General features: G+C 36.7%; 1 protein-coding gene across 6 annotated transcripts in view; it reads left to right on the top strand.

Moving 5' to 3' along the window:
- The window catches only part of asap2a (ArfGAP with SH3 domain, ankyrin repeat and PH domain 2a), a 141,728-nt gene that overhangs the window by 39,045 nt on the left and 88,661 nt on the right, over positions 1–14,022 (top strand). For all 6 annotated transcript variants that reach the window (XR_007899682.1, XM_051723475.1, XM_051723474.1 and 3 more), the window contains exon 2: positions 5,884–5,956. Coding sequence is in view for 5 of the 6 variants with exons in the window: in XM_051723475.1 (XP_051579435.1) it covers positions 5,884–5,956 (73 nt within the window). In the remaining variant the exon portion in view is untranslated. The remainder of the gene's footprint in view (positions 1–5,883; positions 5,957–14,022) is intronic.

Below are 14,022 nucleotides of genomic sequence, written 5' to 3'. Positions count from 1 at the left end.
CCGTTCAAATTACCACCCACGGTTTGGTAATAGGGAAAAATAACAGATGTGCACAAAAACACATTTGGTGTGAACGGCCCCTATCTCGTCCGTTTATGCGTGTATGTGAGAGCACGTGTGCGAAACAAGTTTGGTAGGCCTGTTTATTTTTTCATTCATTACAAACCTGAACCTGAAATCTTATTTGAAAAACTGACCCAAACCCAGCCTGAAACCTGTGGGGTTCTCAGGTCCCGTCTGGCCCGGGTCAGGTTGCAGACCTCTAGTGTAAGGTCACAAACTGCTTAAGAATAAACCAACCAACACGGGTAGGCAACCCATAACATTAAAAAAAAAAAACTACCTTCAACACCATAGATAGCCAAATATAACTTGAATGTCTTTATATTTAAATGTTCACTATGCCACGGGGCCACTGATCTTTACAGAGCAGTACAGACCTGCAACATATCTCGTTGGTGCTAGTGTTAATGTAAGGCTAGACTGATTTTATTGGGCAAGCTATTAGGCTGCAACAATAGTATGCGTGCTTTTTTTTTTCTGGATAGCAAGCCAGTTGCTAAGCTAGGTGCTAACTACAAATGTAATAACCGCAAGTTCACTCGCACATGCCTAAACACGGGTAGATTTCACGTTGCATATATCAGTGAACGAACCTCTATGGTGAATAGATTCAAAAGGCTCTGGGATTAATCAAAATCTCCACCAATATTTGGAAAGGCACAAACACAAACAACCAGAGTGATACAAAAAGTAAAGCATCCCAGTGCTGTTGTCCTGAATATCAGCTCTCTTAAAATGGCGTTTGGCCAATCAAATTTGAGGACTGAAACTAACTGTTGTATAATGCCCAACATCCAAGGATATTGTTCACTTATTCACAGTTTTCCTGAGCAACCATGGCGGCACCATAATGATTCGAATTGCCTGTTTTTTGTTTCTGGTCTAGAGACGCAACCGAAAAAAGCGATCCAGATGGAGAACAACAACCATTTAAGTGTTATTTAGAGTAAAAGTTCATTTCACGCTCAATTTGTGCAGTTGTTGTGTATGTTTTTTTTTTTTTTTTTTACAATTTCTACACATGCAATACTCAACCTGCAGAGAACACATGCAGATGTGGGTGAAAACACTGGAGACCAGAAATTGAAAACAGACGAATCATGGAAACACTTCCACATTCAGGAAAATGGTGAATTACTTCATGCCATTTATTAACCTGACAAACTTAAATCCAACAACTTGTCTTCCTCTGAAACACTTGTTATAGTAGTCTGGTAATGTAAACAAAACTTTGTTTCCCAGCAGACTTTGGGGCTGTCTGAGGCTGGGACAAATCTCTGGTCTAGATTCACAACAGGAAAGTGTAGTGGAGCAAATGAAGTGTGAGAACTCTTTCAGAGATGTCTTTATTAAAAAGGTCTCTTTTTGTCCAGGACACACTTACAGATGAGGCCAGTAAAATGAGATTAAGTGAGAGAGCACTGAGCATGTAGAAATGAAGATGGAAAAGCCGATTGCGGCTTCAGATTACAAAGAGCTACACAATCAGTCTGTCACAGTTTACTGGCCATCACTCTAATGCACTTCTATCTGTTCATAAATGAGAAACATTAAAGAAAAGAGAATTTCTAGGGGTCTAGACTTATTGGGAGAGGAAATGGCCTAGTATTTCTCGTTTTACTGTATCATTAAAATGGAGACTTAATTGTAAATAGGCTACAGGAATATGGTACTTTGATGCATAATAGTAATAATAGTAAGATTTTATGAAGGCAGTAACAGAGTTTGTATTCATACCAGTGAATAAGGGCACGTAGCTTTATGCATTTAAAGACTTCGTACTCAATAGGACACTGAGGTCTGGAGCCTGGAGTGAAAATACTTCCCTGTTTGACTAGGGGTCAAGCTCAGGTCACCTGCTTTTTTGTTTGTTTTGTTTTTTAAATGTATTTATTTATTTTTATTATCATTGCATTAGCAGCATTTATTAATTAAAAATACCATTGTTTCTGTGGGTTGAAATGTAAGATAACAAAAATATGTGAATTTGCTGGGGGGAAAAAATGACTGAAAAGGCTACATTTTATTTTACATACTGCATCTTTTGCAGTGATTTACAGTAGCCACTAAAGTGGTTAATAGTTTCACCAAATTATGTGGTATTTATGCATGAATTCCTTTCCATTTTTATTTAATCATTAGGTGTATTAATAACTGTTTTCTCAGCAAACTCTCTTTTTGCTTTGTCAGTCGTTTTGGTTTGGGTCTTTCATGGTCTGACTCACTCCCCAACATAAGTAAAAGCATTGTCAGTTCTACCTACCGCTCTAAAACTGAACATTTAGCACATTAAAACGAAGACGAGCTCCTAGAAAGCTTCCCCAAGACATGTTTGGAATGGAAGTAGTACAAAGCCCTTTTAATAAAAGCAGGATTTCGATTCTTCCATTTCGGTACCAGTGGAGACTTTTGGAGTGTTGGGGGTCAGTGTTTCATTTAGAGCTGGGTGGAAGATGGAGGTTTGAGGGTCTGATCCAGTATCTGTTGATCTGCCATGAACTGGTGCAGTAGCGGAGTGTCTTTCAGCAGAGTAACTACCATGTTACTTCCCAGTACTGCAGATTTTTTTATTTCAATCAGATTATCTTTCAAATTTCCTAGTAGTTTGTTGCAAAATATGCTACCAGGTGATGGTAATATACCAATCTGACATTTTACTTTTACAAAAAGGTACTGTAGTGGTATCACATAGTAACACCATGGTAATTGGATATATTCCATGACTGGTTGATTACCATATTTAAGTACCATGATATTTTACATGGTACACCAAGGTACTTGAAAGAATACCATGGTATTATTACCATAGTATATGCCCAAAAAATAAAAAACAATAGTATTACTGTACCATGGTATCCAAAAAATCATGATAGATGCGTGCAGTTTCTTTCCTCTGTTGAGGTTTTCCTATTCATACAGGAAGTTATTGAGGGACTTCTTTTTTTAAAGGTGCACTCAGTAGTTTTTGTTGTTGTTGTGCCAATCTTCTTGGACACTGAGACTTAGGGGCGTAGATTCAGTATCATTCAAACGCAATAGTTTTCGGTTACCGATGCCACTGTATAAATTCACTTATCACAGTTGGGCACAATTGATATAATCTATAGCCCTATTCAGGTGGGATTCGTTTTATATGGGGATGTGGGGTAATGTAATAATTACCAAAGCTTCTCAGTCATTTAATCCTGTGCAAATCGGTAATGCCGATTGTTTTTTTTACGGACTGCGCGTTCCAGCGTTTACCTACTATAAAACTGCCTGTAAAATAACCCTTGGTAATATTAATCCAGAGCGAATTAATATGTTAATAAAAAGCCCGTAAATCTGCACTTTCCAGCACTTGAGCCCTTTAAATATTGCATTTTCTTAAGTTTCTCTGAGTGTCTGAACTGGATGTTGGTCAAGAGAAGACGCCAGGAAATGTAAGATGTGCTTCACAATTTCAAATAATGCTGGCTGTTGCGTTTGGACTGATGCATGTTTTTCTCAAGCTTTTTATGCTGTTGAGTCTTTATTTACCCATGTAAATAAGAAACGAGCAGCTTTTGATTATGATTTGAGCAGATTGAGTGCGGGAAATTGTATTGAGCCCCGTGTTTCGGAACATGAAATTACATAATGTGAAGGGATTGTCCATGTTTTTAATTTAAGAGTGTAATACAAGATTACAGGCTTGTTAATGTCACCAGTTCTGTTGTAAAGCCAAATATTCCAATCATTTTCTTTTAATAATCACAGATACAGTATACGCCCATGTTTAATATTTCATGCATAATTAATCAACACAGTATGCATTTTCTAATAGGTCAGTTACGCGTGACAGCAGTGTATAAATGCTGGAGACACACCCATATCTGCAGTTTTTACAGACATCGCCTATCCCGTGTGACTCAACTGTAAACATTACAGATGTCTGCAGTAATATTTACTTTACGGACTTTACGAAAACTAATACCATCCGAATAGGGCTTATGAGTGAATGTGTCCAATAACCAGAGGTGGAAAGTAATGAATTACAACTACTCTTGCTACAGTGCTACTACTTTTTTGAGTAGAAATTAATCGTAGTATTTTAACTTTTACGAGTTTATGCTACATTTATTCTTTATCACCATTACGGAGTACAAAAAATGTTTGGTGAGTTGCGTGGCATGACTGAAGCCTAATTTCAATCTTGTGTCATGTGAGTAGTCATGATTTTATACATATTTATACATACCATTGCGTTCTTCGTTTCAACGATCTCGATATCGATATTGACTTTATGTGGTAACCCTCCATAATGAAAGTAAATCACTCACACGTGCAGACAAATATCCCTCTATGCAACTAAACATGTTTATGGCTGGTAAATGTTCAGATTTCACTCACTAGTGACTGAGAAGTATAGTGGAGAAGAAGTTATTAGCACAGAGGTCCTTTCACTGTGTGTTGAGAGTAAAAGTTTGGTTTAACAAAGTCTGTGACCAAAGATGAGATCCACGGATCCATATGTAATTGAAAAATGTCTCCTTCAATACCCTTTCTGTTTTTTACACTGTTGTTGATTAAAAACAACAAAAAAGAAACATCACACATGGATGCGCTAAAGAAACCACGCATGTCTTCTCTAGTTATATGCGCTCACTAGCTGATGCCAGTAGTCTTAAAGAGACAGTACCGATTTAGCATGTGTTCTACATATCAATGTAAATACTTGTAAAAAGTACAAATTATGCAAGTATACAATAAAAATGTAACAAAAATATTTATGCAACATAGCATATTCAATTACAAGATATTAACTGATGGAATAGACTGAATTTTGAAAAAATTTCAAAAGCTAAAATTTTACCAATTTGATGAAAAACCAGTGATAAAATATAATTGGTAAAATTAATATATTTTTGTAATTGTACCTATATGGGTTGCCTAGAAGGTTCCTTTATAAATATGAGCATTAGCTGAGAGAGAATGTCTTTCATATGTAAGCAAAATGAAATTTGTAGCAGAAATGTTCCCGTATGAGTCTAATTTCGAACCCTAAAAATGGCTATTAATTTATTTAGGAGTAAAACATTTTAACGAGGAGAAAAATATTGAGTGCACCTTTAAATAGCCAGTAGCCTTTAGTCTTACGTAACAGCCATGAACAATATCTGCTACTTCTTGTTGCTAGTCAGAGGTGGTATTAGTTTAGAGAGACATTCTCATTCTAGGGAGCATTTGATTGGACAAGAGTCTGTGTAGAGCAAGATAAGTCATCAATATTTTCTGTCCGTGTTCCTGGAGGAGAAATATTACATATCTGCTAAAAGTGAATTTTGTCAACATTTAAAAGTACGCTATTATATAGACAGCTTCAAAGCTATCGGTCAAGATTTAAAAGCCACAAAGCTTTTATTTTAATTGTCTTCAACAAATCATGTAGCTGTGTACAATAAACTTTATGCTTTCAGGGTGACTATTCGCATGTATTTGCTTAATACACTTCATATTGTACGCTTAATACAATTCATATTGCTTGCTATTGGAGTGCACCTTTTGAATAATGAATCAACAGCAAACTGAAGACCCTAGAGGTCTGCACAGGCCTTAAAATGAAATTGCAGATTGGTCAGGCCCGGGTCGGGTTGCAGACCTCTACGCAATACCCCCCGCCCCCATATAATGTACTGACTGCTCTATAGTGTGATTTATATCAGAGCATGAGCTAAAGCTAATTAAGAGTCTTTGATAATTGTGTGTAGTACAGAAGCACTGATAATCATGTACATCTATATTACTGCCCTAAAGGGTTTATGATGTATTATATCTCTCTTTTTCTCTGTGTGTGATTAGGCCCTGGATGTGGACCGCAGTGTCCTTTACAAGATGAAGAAGTCAGTTAAGGCCATTTACACCTCTGGTCTTGGTAAGTGATCTCAGCTTCTTCTCTGTCATTCATCTTTTAAATGTGTCGACTGATGTGGCAGCAGTATTATTAGGTTACAGTAAAGATATATGTAGAACATATCTGTGCATCCATCTGATTACTGTGCTCAACCTTATCTATAGGTATCACTTTATGACATATGATATCAGGGTCAGGGTCAATTAACATGGGCTCAGAGCAAAAATGCCATCAAAATATGGGAGCAAAAAATTCCCCGGTAATAAATTCCTAGTTAGATATAATATCATACAAATTATTAGCTGATTTAATTTTACAGGTAACAGCCTTATTACTTAGATTGAAAATGTATTTTCATGAATTTATTAAAATGATTTTACATAAAAGGAGGACATACAGTGTGTTTTTATATGGTTAGAAAAAAAATTGCTCTCATCAATTCAATTCAAATCAATTCCAGGGGGCAAATATTTCCTTTGAATAAAAAAGTTAATTTCTGACTCTGCATGATATGTTGATAACTCATATAGCCTACTGGAAAAGTAAGTTTGACTGAAGATTGGAAGTGAGTGAATTTCGTGTATGATTTTCTTATACAGTCTGTGTCTTAACTGGTAAAGGTTGCAATTTGAAGAGGTGAATCACTCTTTTTTTCAGTTACACAGTTCATTGGGTCAAATAAAAATGTAAGCTCTTAAGGGGCCATTCATACTAAAAAAAAGAAAATTGTGTCCATCTGTGCTCTTTTTAGATAGTTTTTCTATGTAAAAATGCACTAGACGGGGTGTCGTGCAGGAGCGCTGCATTTTTTAGACGCCATATCAGGTAAAAGAAATGAACGTCAACTTTTAAAAGTGTGCATGAGACACTTGCATTCTGTTATATGCGTTGCTCTGCATCTAGTTTTTTTTAGCGCAAGAATGTGTTCTTGAAAAGGCTGTGCCAAGCAACAGTGAAGCAGAACATATTTAATTTTACTATATAGCAGTGTGGAGTGGAATTTTGGACCAATGAGATTTCACTGTAGGCGTGCTACCCAGTAAAAATGGCAACAATCGATGGGTAAAATGCCTTGATGTTGCATTGCTTTCCGTAATCGCAGTCGGGATAACTCATTGACGGGGCTTGGGGTGGGCTACCGGGGCTTAAGCCCCAAATATTTTTAGTAACACCCCTAATGTTTTTATCATCTTGTAGTGATGTCAGAGGCTTCAAATGGTTCAGTAGCAGATTGATATTTTAATATTAAGTAATACTGTATATGCTGTATATATATATATATATATATTTAAGCAATATCACACGAGCAAGAGTGCGATATGGCCCTACATCAGCACTGTACTGATTTAGGGCCATATAGCATGATTGCGAGTGTGATATTGCTTATATACAACTGTTCAATGAACAAGTAAATAAAAAATTTAAAAAAAAGGAAAAACTGAGTACAGTCATAAAAATGCATTTGTGCATGGAACTGCTTTCTTACGTGACGGATCAGAATCTGCCATTGCTGGTTCAAACCAAATGTTTCCAAGCCTTCATTAGTAATTCAAAAATGTCACTTCAGAAATAGTATCAGGGCTTGTGCTGTTTCTACCAAGTTATTGGATTAACAAGGTTGGATGTGTGTGTGTGTGTGTGTGTGTGTGTGTGTGTGAGAGAGAGAGAGAGAGAGAGAGATGGAGTGTGTGCCATCACCTGTTGCCACTCCCAAGCTGAGATGCTGTCAGCTTTCTGAAGATCAGCTTTCTCAGTGGAAAAATAGCCGCACAAGCGGGGGTATTTCTCCCTATTTCGCAGTAGCCGTGCGCAAGAGTCATTCACTATAGAAACGGAAATCTTCTCCGCCATTTTAAACAGTATGTCCTCTCCAATGTGGAAAGTCCGGTTAGAGGTAAGCGCCTTGAGTTGTGTAATTAATCAGTCTGTTGTGTCTCTCAGCTGTGATGAGCCGTAATGCTGAAGTTGTTCATTTAAAGCGGTTTAAAGCTATTTTCTAGCTTTAGTAGTGTAATAATAATACAAGTGATCATGTAGTGCTGTTGTATGTAAACAATAACTGACGCTGACTTATATCACGTCACCTAACTGGCTCATATTACACACAAAAATGATCTTTTGCCACCACCTGCTGACTAACATCAAAAAATTACATGTAAAGAGACACATATACAGTAGCTCTTAACACATCTGCACTGCTCTTACACTTTAGTTTAGAATGGCACGAACACAAGCGGAGTGATACACACAGTGAAGCGTCCAAGTGATGATGGTGTGAGACCATCAGTACTCATGGAACGTCTCTCGTCCAATCAGATTCAAGGACCGGAACTAACTGTTGTGTGTGTGTGTGTGTGTGTGTGTGTGTGTGTGTGTGATATATATATATATATATATATATATATATATATATATATATATATATATATATATATATATAAAACAAGTTCAAGCATTGTAAAGCCTTCATTCCTCAAAACAATGATTGACTGACGAGTTTCTAGAGAAAGCTGTTTAATTTTTTGCCATTTTTGACCTAATATTGACTTTAAGACATGCCAGTTTATTGCATACTGTGGCAACTCAAAAACAAACACAAAGACAATGTTAAGCTTCATTTAACGAACCAAATAGCTTTCAACTGTGTTTGATATAATGGCAAGTGATTTTCTAGGACCAAATTAGCAATTTAGCATGATTACTCAAGGATAAGGTGTTGGAGTGATGGCTGCTGGAAATGGGGCCTGTCTAAATTTGATCAAAAATGACTTTTTCAAATAGTGATGGTGCTGTTTTTTACATCAGTAATGTCCTGACTATACTTTGTGATCAGCTGAATGCCACTTTGGTGAATTAAAGTACCAATTTCCTGGCAAAACAGCAAAATCTTAAAACAATCTTAAAAAAAAAAAAAAACATATGGCCACCAGGGTGTGTGTGTGTGTGTGTGTGTGTGTACATATATATATATATATATATATATATATAAGTATGTGAACCCTTTTGAATTAACTGGTTTTGTGCATTAATTGGTTATAAAATGTGATATCTCCATCAGTCACAAATATAGACAAACAGCAGTGTGCTTAAGCTAACAACACACAAGCAATTATAACATTTCATGTCTTTATTGAACATATCCCCTTAAACATTCACACTTGTGGAAAAAGTAAGTGATCCCCTAGGCTAGTGACCTCAACAAAAGCTAATTAGTAAACATGGCATCCAATTAATGAAACGAGATTGGAGGTTTGGTTTGGAGCTACTTTGACTTATAAAAAGCACTCAAACATTTTGAGCTTTCTATTCACAAGAAGCATCTGCTGACATGAACCATGCTTTGAATAAATCTGGAAAGGGTTACAAAGTTATCTCTAAGAGCTTAGATATTCATCTGTCCACAGTTAAACAAATTGTCTATAAATGAAGACGATTTAGTACTGTGGCTGCTCTCCCTAGAAGTGTAAGTCCAGCCAAGATGACTCAAAGGACACACTGTAGAATGCTCAATGAGGTAAAAAAGAACCCTAGAGTGACAGCTAAAAAAATCATTGAAGGAATCATTGGAATTGGTTAACATCTCTGATCATGAGTCTACTATATGGAAAACATTAAACAGGCATGGTGTCCATGGCAGGACACCATGAAGAAAGCAGCTGCTTTCTAACAGAAACTTGGCTGCACACCTGAAATTTGCCAAAGACCACCTCGACACTCCACGATGCTACTGGGAAAATGTTTTGTGGACTGATGAACCTAAGGTTGAATTGTTTAGAAAGAACACGCAGCACTGCGTATGGCATAAAAAGGACACCACATACCAACATGAATACATCATCCCAACGGTGAAGTACGGTGGAGGGAGCACCATGATTTGGAGCTCCTTTGCTGCTACGGGCCGTGGACCACTTGCCATAATCGAGGGAAAAATGAATTCAGAAGTTTATCAAGATATCCTACAGGAGGATGTCAGGTTGGCTGTGTGCCAGTTGAAGCTCAGTAGAAGTTGGGTGATGCAAACTTTACGGAGTGGTTCGACTCTCCCTATCAAAACAAGATCTCAGTCAAAAATTAATGCAACTCTGGACAGAAATAAATGTTGTGATGTTGCACAAGGTTGTCGAAACAATGCCATGAAAAAATGCATGCCGTAATCAAAGCTAAAGGCGGTCCAATGAAATATTAGTGTATGCAACTTTTTTTTTGGGCCAGGCAGTGTGTATATACACTACCGGTTAAAAGTTTTGAAACACTTACTCATTTTTTATTATAATTATTTATTTTTTCCACATTTTAGAATAATAGCAAAGTCATCAAAACTATGGAATAACATAAATGGAACTATGGGAATTATGTTGTGACTAAACAAAATCCAAAATAAATCAAAACTGTGTTATATTTTAGCATCTTCAAAGTAGTCACCCTTTGCCTAGAATTTGCAGACATGTACTCTTGACATTTTCTCAACCAGCTTCTTGAGGTATCACCCTGGGATGCTTTTTAAACAGTATTGAAGGAGTTCCCATCTATGTTGGGCACTTATTGGCAGTTTTTCTTTATTATTTGGTCCAAGTCATCAATTTCAAAAACATATATTTTTTTTTTTTTTTTTTTTAAATTTTAGTTTTATAATGAAATAAATTATTATGGTGGCACAATTATATTTTTGAAAAATTTGTTTTTTAGCGTAATCTGAGGTAAAGAAGCAAAATTTATGATACGAGTGTTGTCTGATTTTACTGCCGATTTGAAATATGTTCTGTGATCGTAATCCTGACCAACCGTTTTGGAGATTTTGGTCTTTCCCCATTCAAGCAGATAGGAGCAGAACTTGTATGCCGCTTGTTTACATAGAAAAATAGCTGTCCAGCCTGCTCGAGAGCGTTCCAGAGATGGCCACCGAGTGGACTGACTTGCTAAAAAAACTTTGGCTAAACCCAGCCTTGTTTACATTTATGCATTTGGCAGATGCTTTTATCCAAAGCGACTTACAGTGCCCTTATTACAGGGACAATCCCCCTGGAGCAACCTGGAGTTAAGTGCCTTGCTCAAGGACACAATGGTGGTAGTTGTGGGGATTGAACCAACAACCTTTTGCTTATCAGTTCAGTGCTTTAGTCCACTACGCCACCACCACACCAGCCTTGTAATGATATTATGTGGTTTATTACACGTATCGCAGCATTTCCGAGGTGAAATGCCCACTGTGTGGCACTAAAAGCCACACAATACGATTAATGCTCTATCGCGTTTTAAATCAACAAAACAACCTCCCTACTCTAAACCTTTAACCGATAATGTCATAAAAGCAAACGTGAGATAAAAATGCAATTGCTGAAGCAAACACAACATTTTATGTTGCCTCTGACACTTTCAGCTCATGTTTTGACTCGTATGCTCTTCCGGACTCATACCCCGGACCTTTATTCGCACGTGAATTTGATCGCACATGAACAAGCTTGTAAATGTAGTTGGTTATGTTATGCAAGTCATACACTAGTAAAAGTCTTTTGATGTCATAAGACAGTATTGTGTGTGAAACAGGGCAAAACGTTTTTATAAGCGGAAAATCTGCCATTTTACTTGTAATTTGTGTGAAAATGAATAAAAGTCGTTGTTGTAGCATCTCTACAGTTCATTTCATCAGGAAAACACCGCAGTACGTACAATGAGCCGCATAGATTCTATGAGACCAGGTTGGCTAAGCCTCTTATTTACATGGAACAGATAGTCAGAACTGTGGTGCAGTGGGTAACGCTCAGGGATGTAGGTTCGAATTTGGTCCAGTCCTGTTCTTGCACTCTCTCTCTTAACTTTCCTGTCACTTAGCACTGTCCTTTAAATAAAAGACTAAAAATCCTGTTATGAAAACATAACATGGATAGGATGTTTTGTTTTATCATGTTGTGTCTGTTTAGGACACGGTATTAACTTCATTTTGCTGACAGGCTGTTATCTTTAAGTTGTGTTACTGGAGTAGACAATGTTCCATGAGTTACATTCTGCCTTGAATATAATGAGTGTTTGGAGTGTTTCCGTTTGATTCTAGATTGAATGGCTCCAGTTATCAGCTTCCACTGGTGGACTGTTCTTTGTTCTGGCTGCTAGTACCAAGGTTGTGCAGCTCTCCATTGTGCTGCCTGTCTCTGTCTATGACAACGCTGCTCATTCACAGGCTGAATTTGTTTCAACTGCATGTGGAGGCCCAGCCGAGAACACAGAGGCAAACTCTTCTGATCTGGTCTTTTCCAGGAACACTGCTGGCTCTGTTCAGGCAGGACAGCTGTCTCCCACACACCAGGGAACAGCTGTGCCAGGACACACCCTTTGTGTCTATGTGTGTGTGTGTGTGTGTGTGTGTGTGTGTATGTCACCCCTTACATGCTGATGGAGTTTCCAGAGCTGTGGCTCTGTTATTGTTTCCTGTTCGCGGGAATTAGTGCTTTGGTGTCGTTTTGCTCTAGTAGTCTTGGGTACACTCATTTTGATTAGGCAAATTTACAATCCATGAAGCTTTGTCAAATAGTTTGCAGACCTGCTCCTTGTCCCTTATTTGCATTTTACTGGTCCAGACACCCCTGACTTTACTATTGTTGTATCAATGTCTGTTCCCTACCATATTTGCATAACTGTCAATATTAATGTTAAAGGTGCTGTAAGCGATTTTATCCATTCTAGAATTTCCACAAACTGAGCCGTTGGATAACCCCCTTTTTTCAAAACCCAGCACTCCAAAGATACCAAATTAGCTTTATTGAGACCGTCATGAGCAGAAACGGTTGTCAGTAACAACAGCAGCAAAATAGCGCCCTCAACTGACAACTGTTATGAGCAACATGGCATAAAAATGCCATTAAGTCTCAATCATTTACTGCAACTACAATACTATGAGAACATGCAAAATGATTGACAGGCAGAAAGCCATGGACACACTTTTTTTTTTATTTATTTATTTATTTTTTTTTTGCTGTTTACAGAGTCTAGATCTGTCACAGAGACTGGTGAGATATCTCAGGACACTTATTTCATCAATATCTTTCAGGTAGTAAAATTGTTTGCATACCTTTACATGAAAAAAAAAAAAAAAACGCTTACAGCACCTTTTAGGCTAAATCATTGCTGACAAAATATTTAAACATAACGTGAAAGTATAGTATTTTATACTATTAGTATTTTTTTTCCCAAAAAGTGTAAACACTGTAGCTCTGCGGTATTTTCAGAATATTCTCACGAAACCTGTCAAGAAAATGTTCTGGTCATATTTAACTCCAGATCAATTCAAAATAATATATAATTTTATTTTACATTATGCCGACCATCAAATTTTTTTTTCATTGTGACATTATTTTCAAGACACTAAAGCACATTCTCACTATTCCCATTGTTTTCAGTAATGGTTCTCATTATCGCAAGTAGTTCAAAATGACTTTTTAATTTATATATATATATATATATATATATATATATATATATATATATATATATATATATATATATATATATATATATAATGTACACGTACATTTCTTTTTATCAGAATTGAAAGGCAGTACCATGTTAGTCCTACTATGATGTATAAATGCTTAATGCTGAAGTATGTAACTTTTTCTGTGTTAAAATACTTTCTGCTGTCCCAGCTTAATATGCAGAGACAACTATTAGTAAGCCATTCATAGGTTAATTTTCACAAAAACTGTAAACATTGTTCATGTGGAGCTATGAAAATTGCTTTGTTTGTTTTGAGTGACCCGCTTAGATCTTCCTCAACAATGTTACTCAGCCAATGCCGTGTGTTGGGGTGGGACTATCTCTTTGTTTGACCAACGGCAGATAAGGGGTGTATTCAGAAAACTTTTTTGAAAATTCAGTTTATTTTTGCAATTACGTTTGGTGGTGCTAGTGGTGCAGAAATGACATACTTCAGCTTTAACCATTTAAAAAATATCTCTTTTTTTTTTTTTTTCTCACATGAAAAATGTCTTGAAAATAATGTCACCATGAAAAATATCTTAATGGCCCTAAAACAATAGGCTTCCTTTTCTGTATGCAAAATATAATTTCTTAATTGTTTCTTTTCATTTTGGAAT

Source organism: Myxocyprinus asiaticus, chromosome 17 (genome assembly GCF_019703515.2).
Source record: "Myxocyprinus asiaticus isolate MX2 ecotype Aquarium Trade chromosome 17, UBuf_Myxa_2, whole genome shotgun sequence".
NCBI lineage: Eukaryota > Metazoa > Chordata > Actinopteri > Cypriniformes > Catostomidae > Myxocyprinus > Myxocyprinus asiaticus.
Note: the sequence above shows the minus strand (reverse complement) of the source record. Positions and strands in the feature narration are given on the sequence as shown.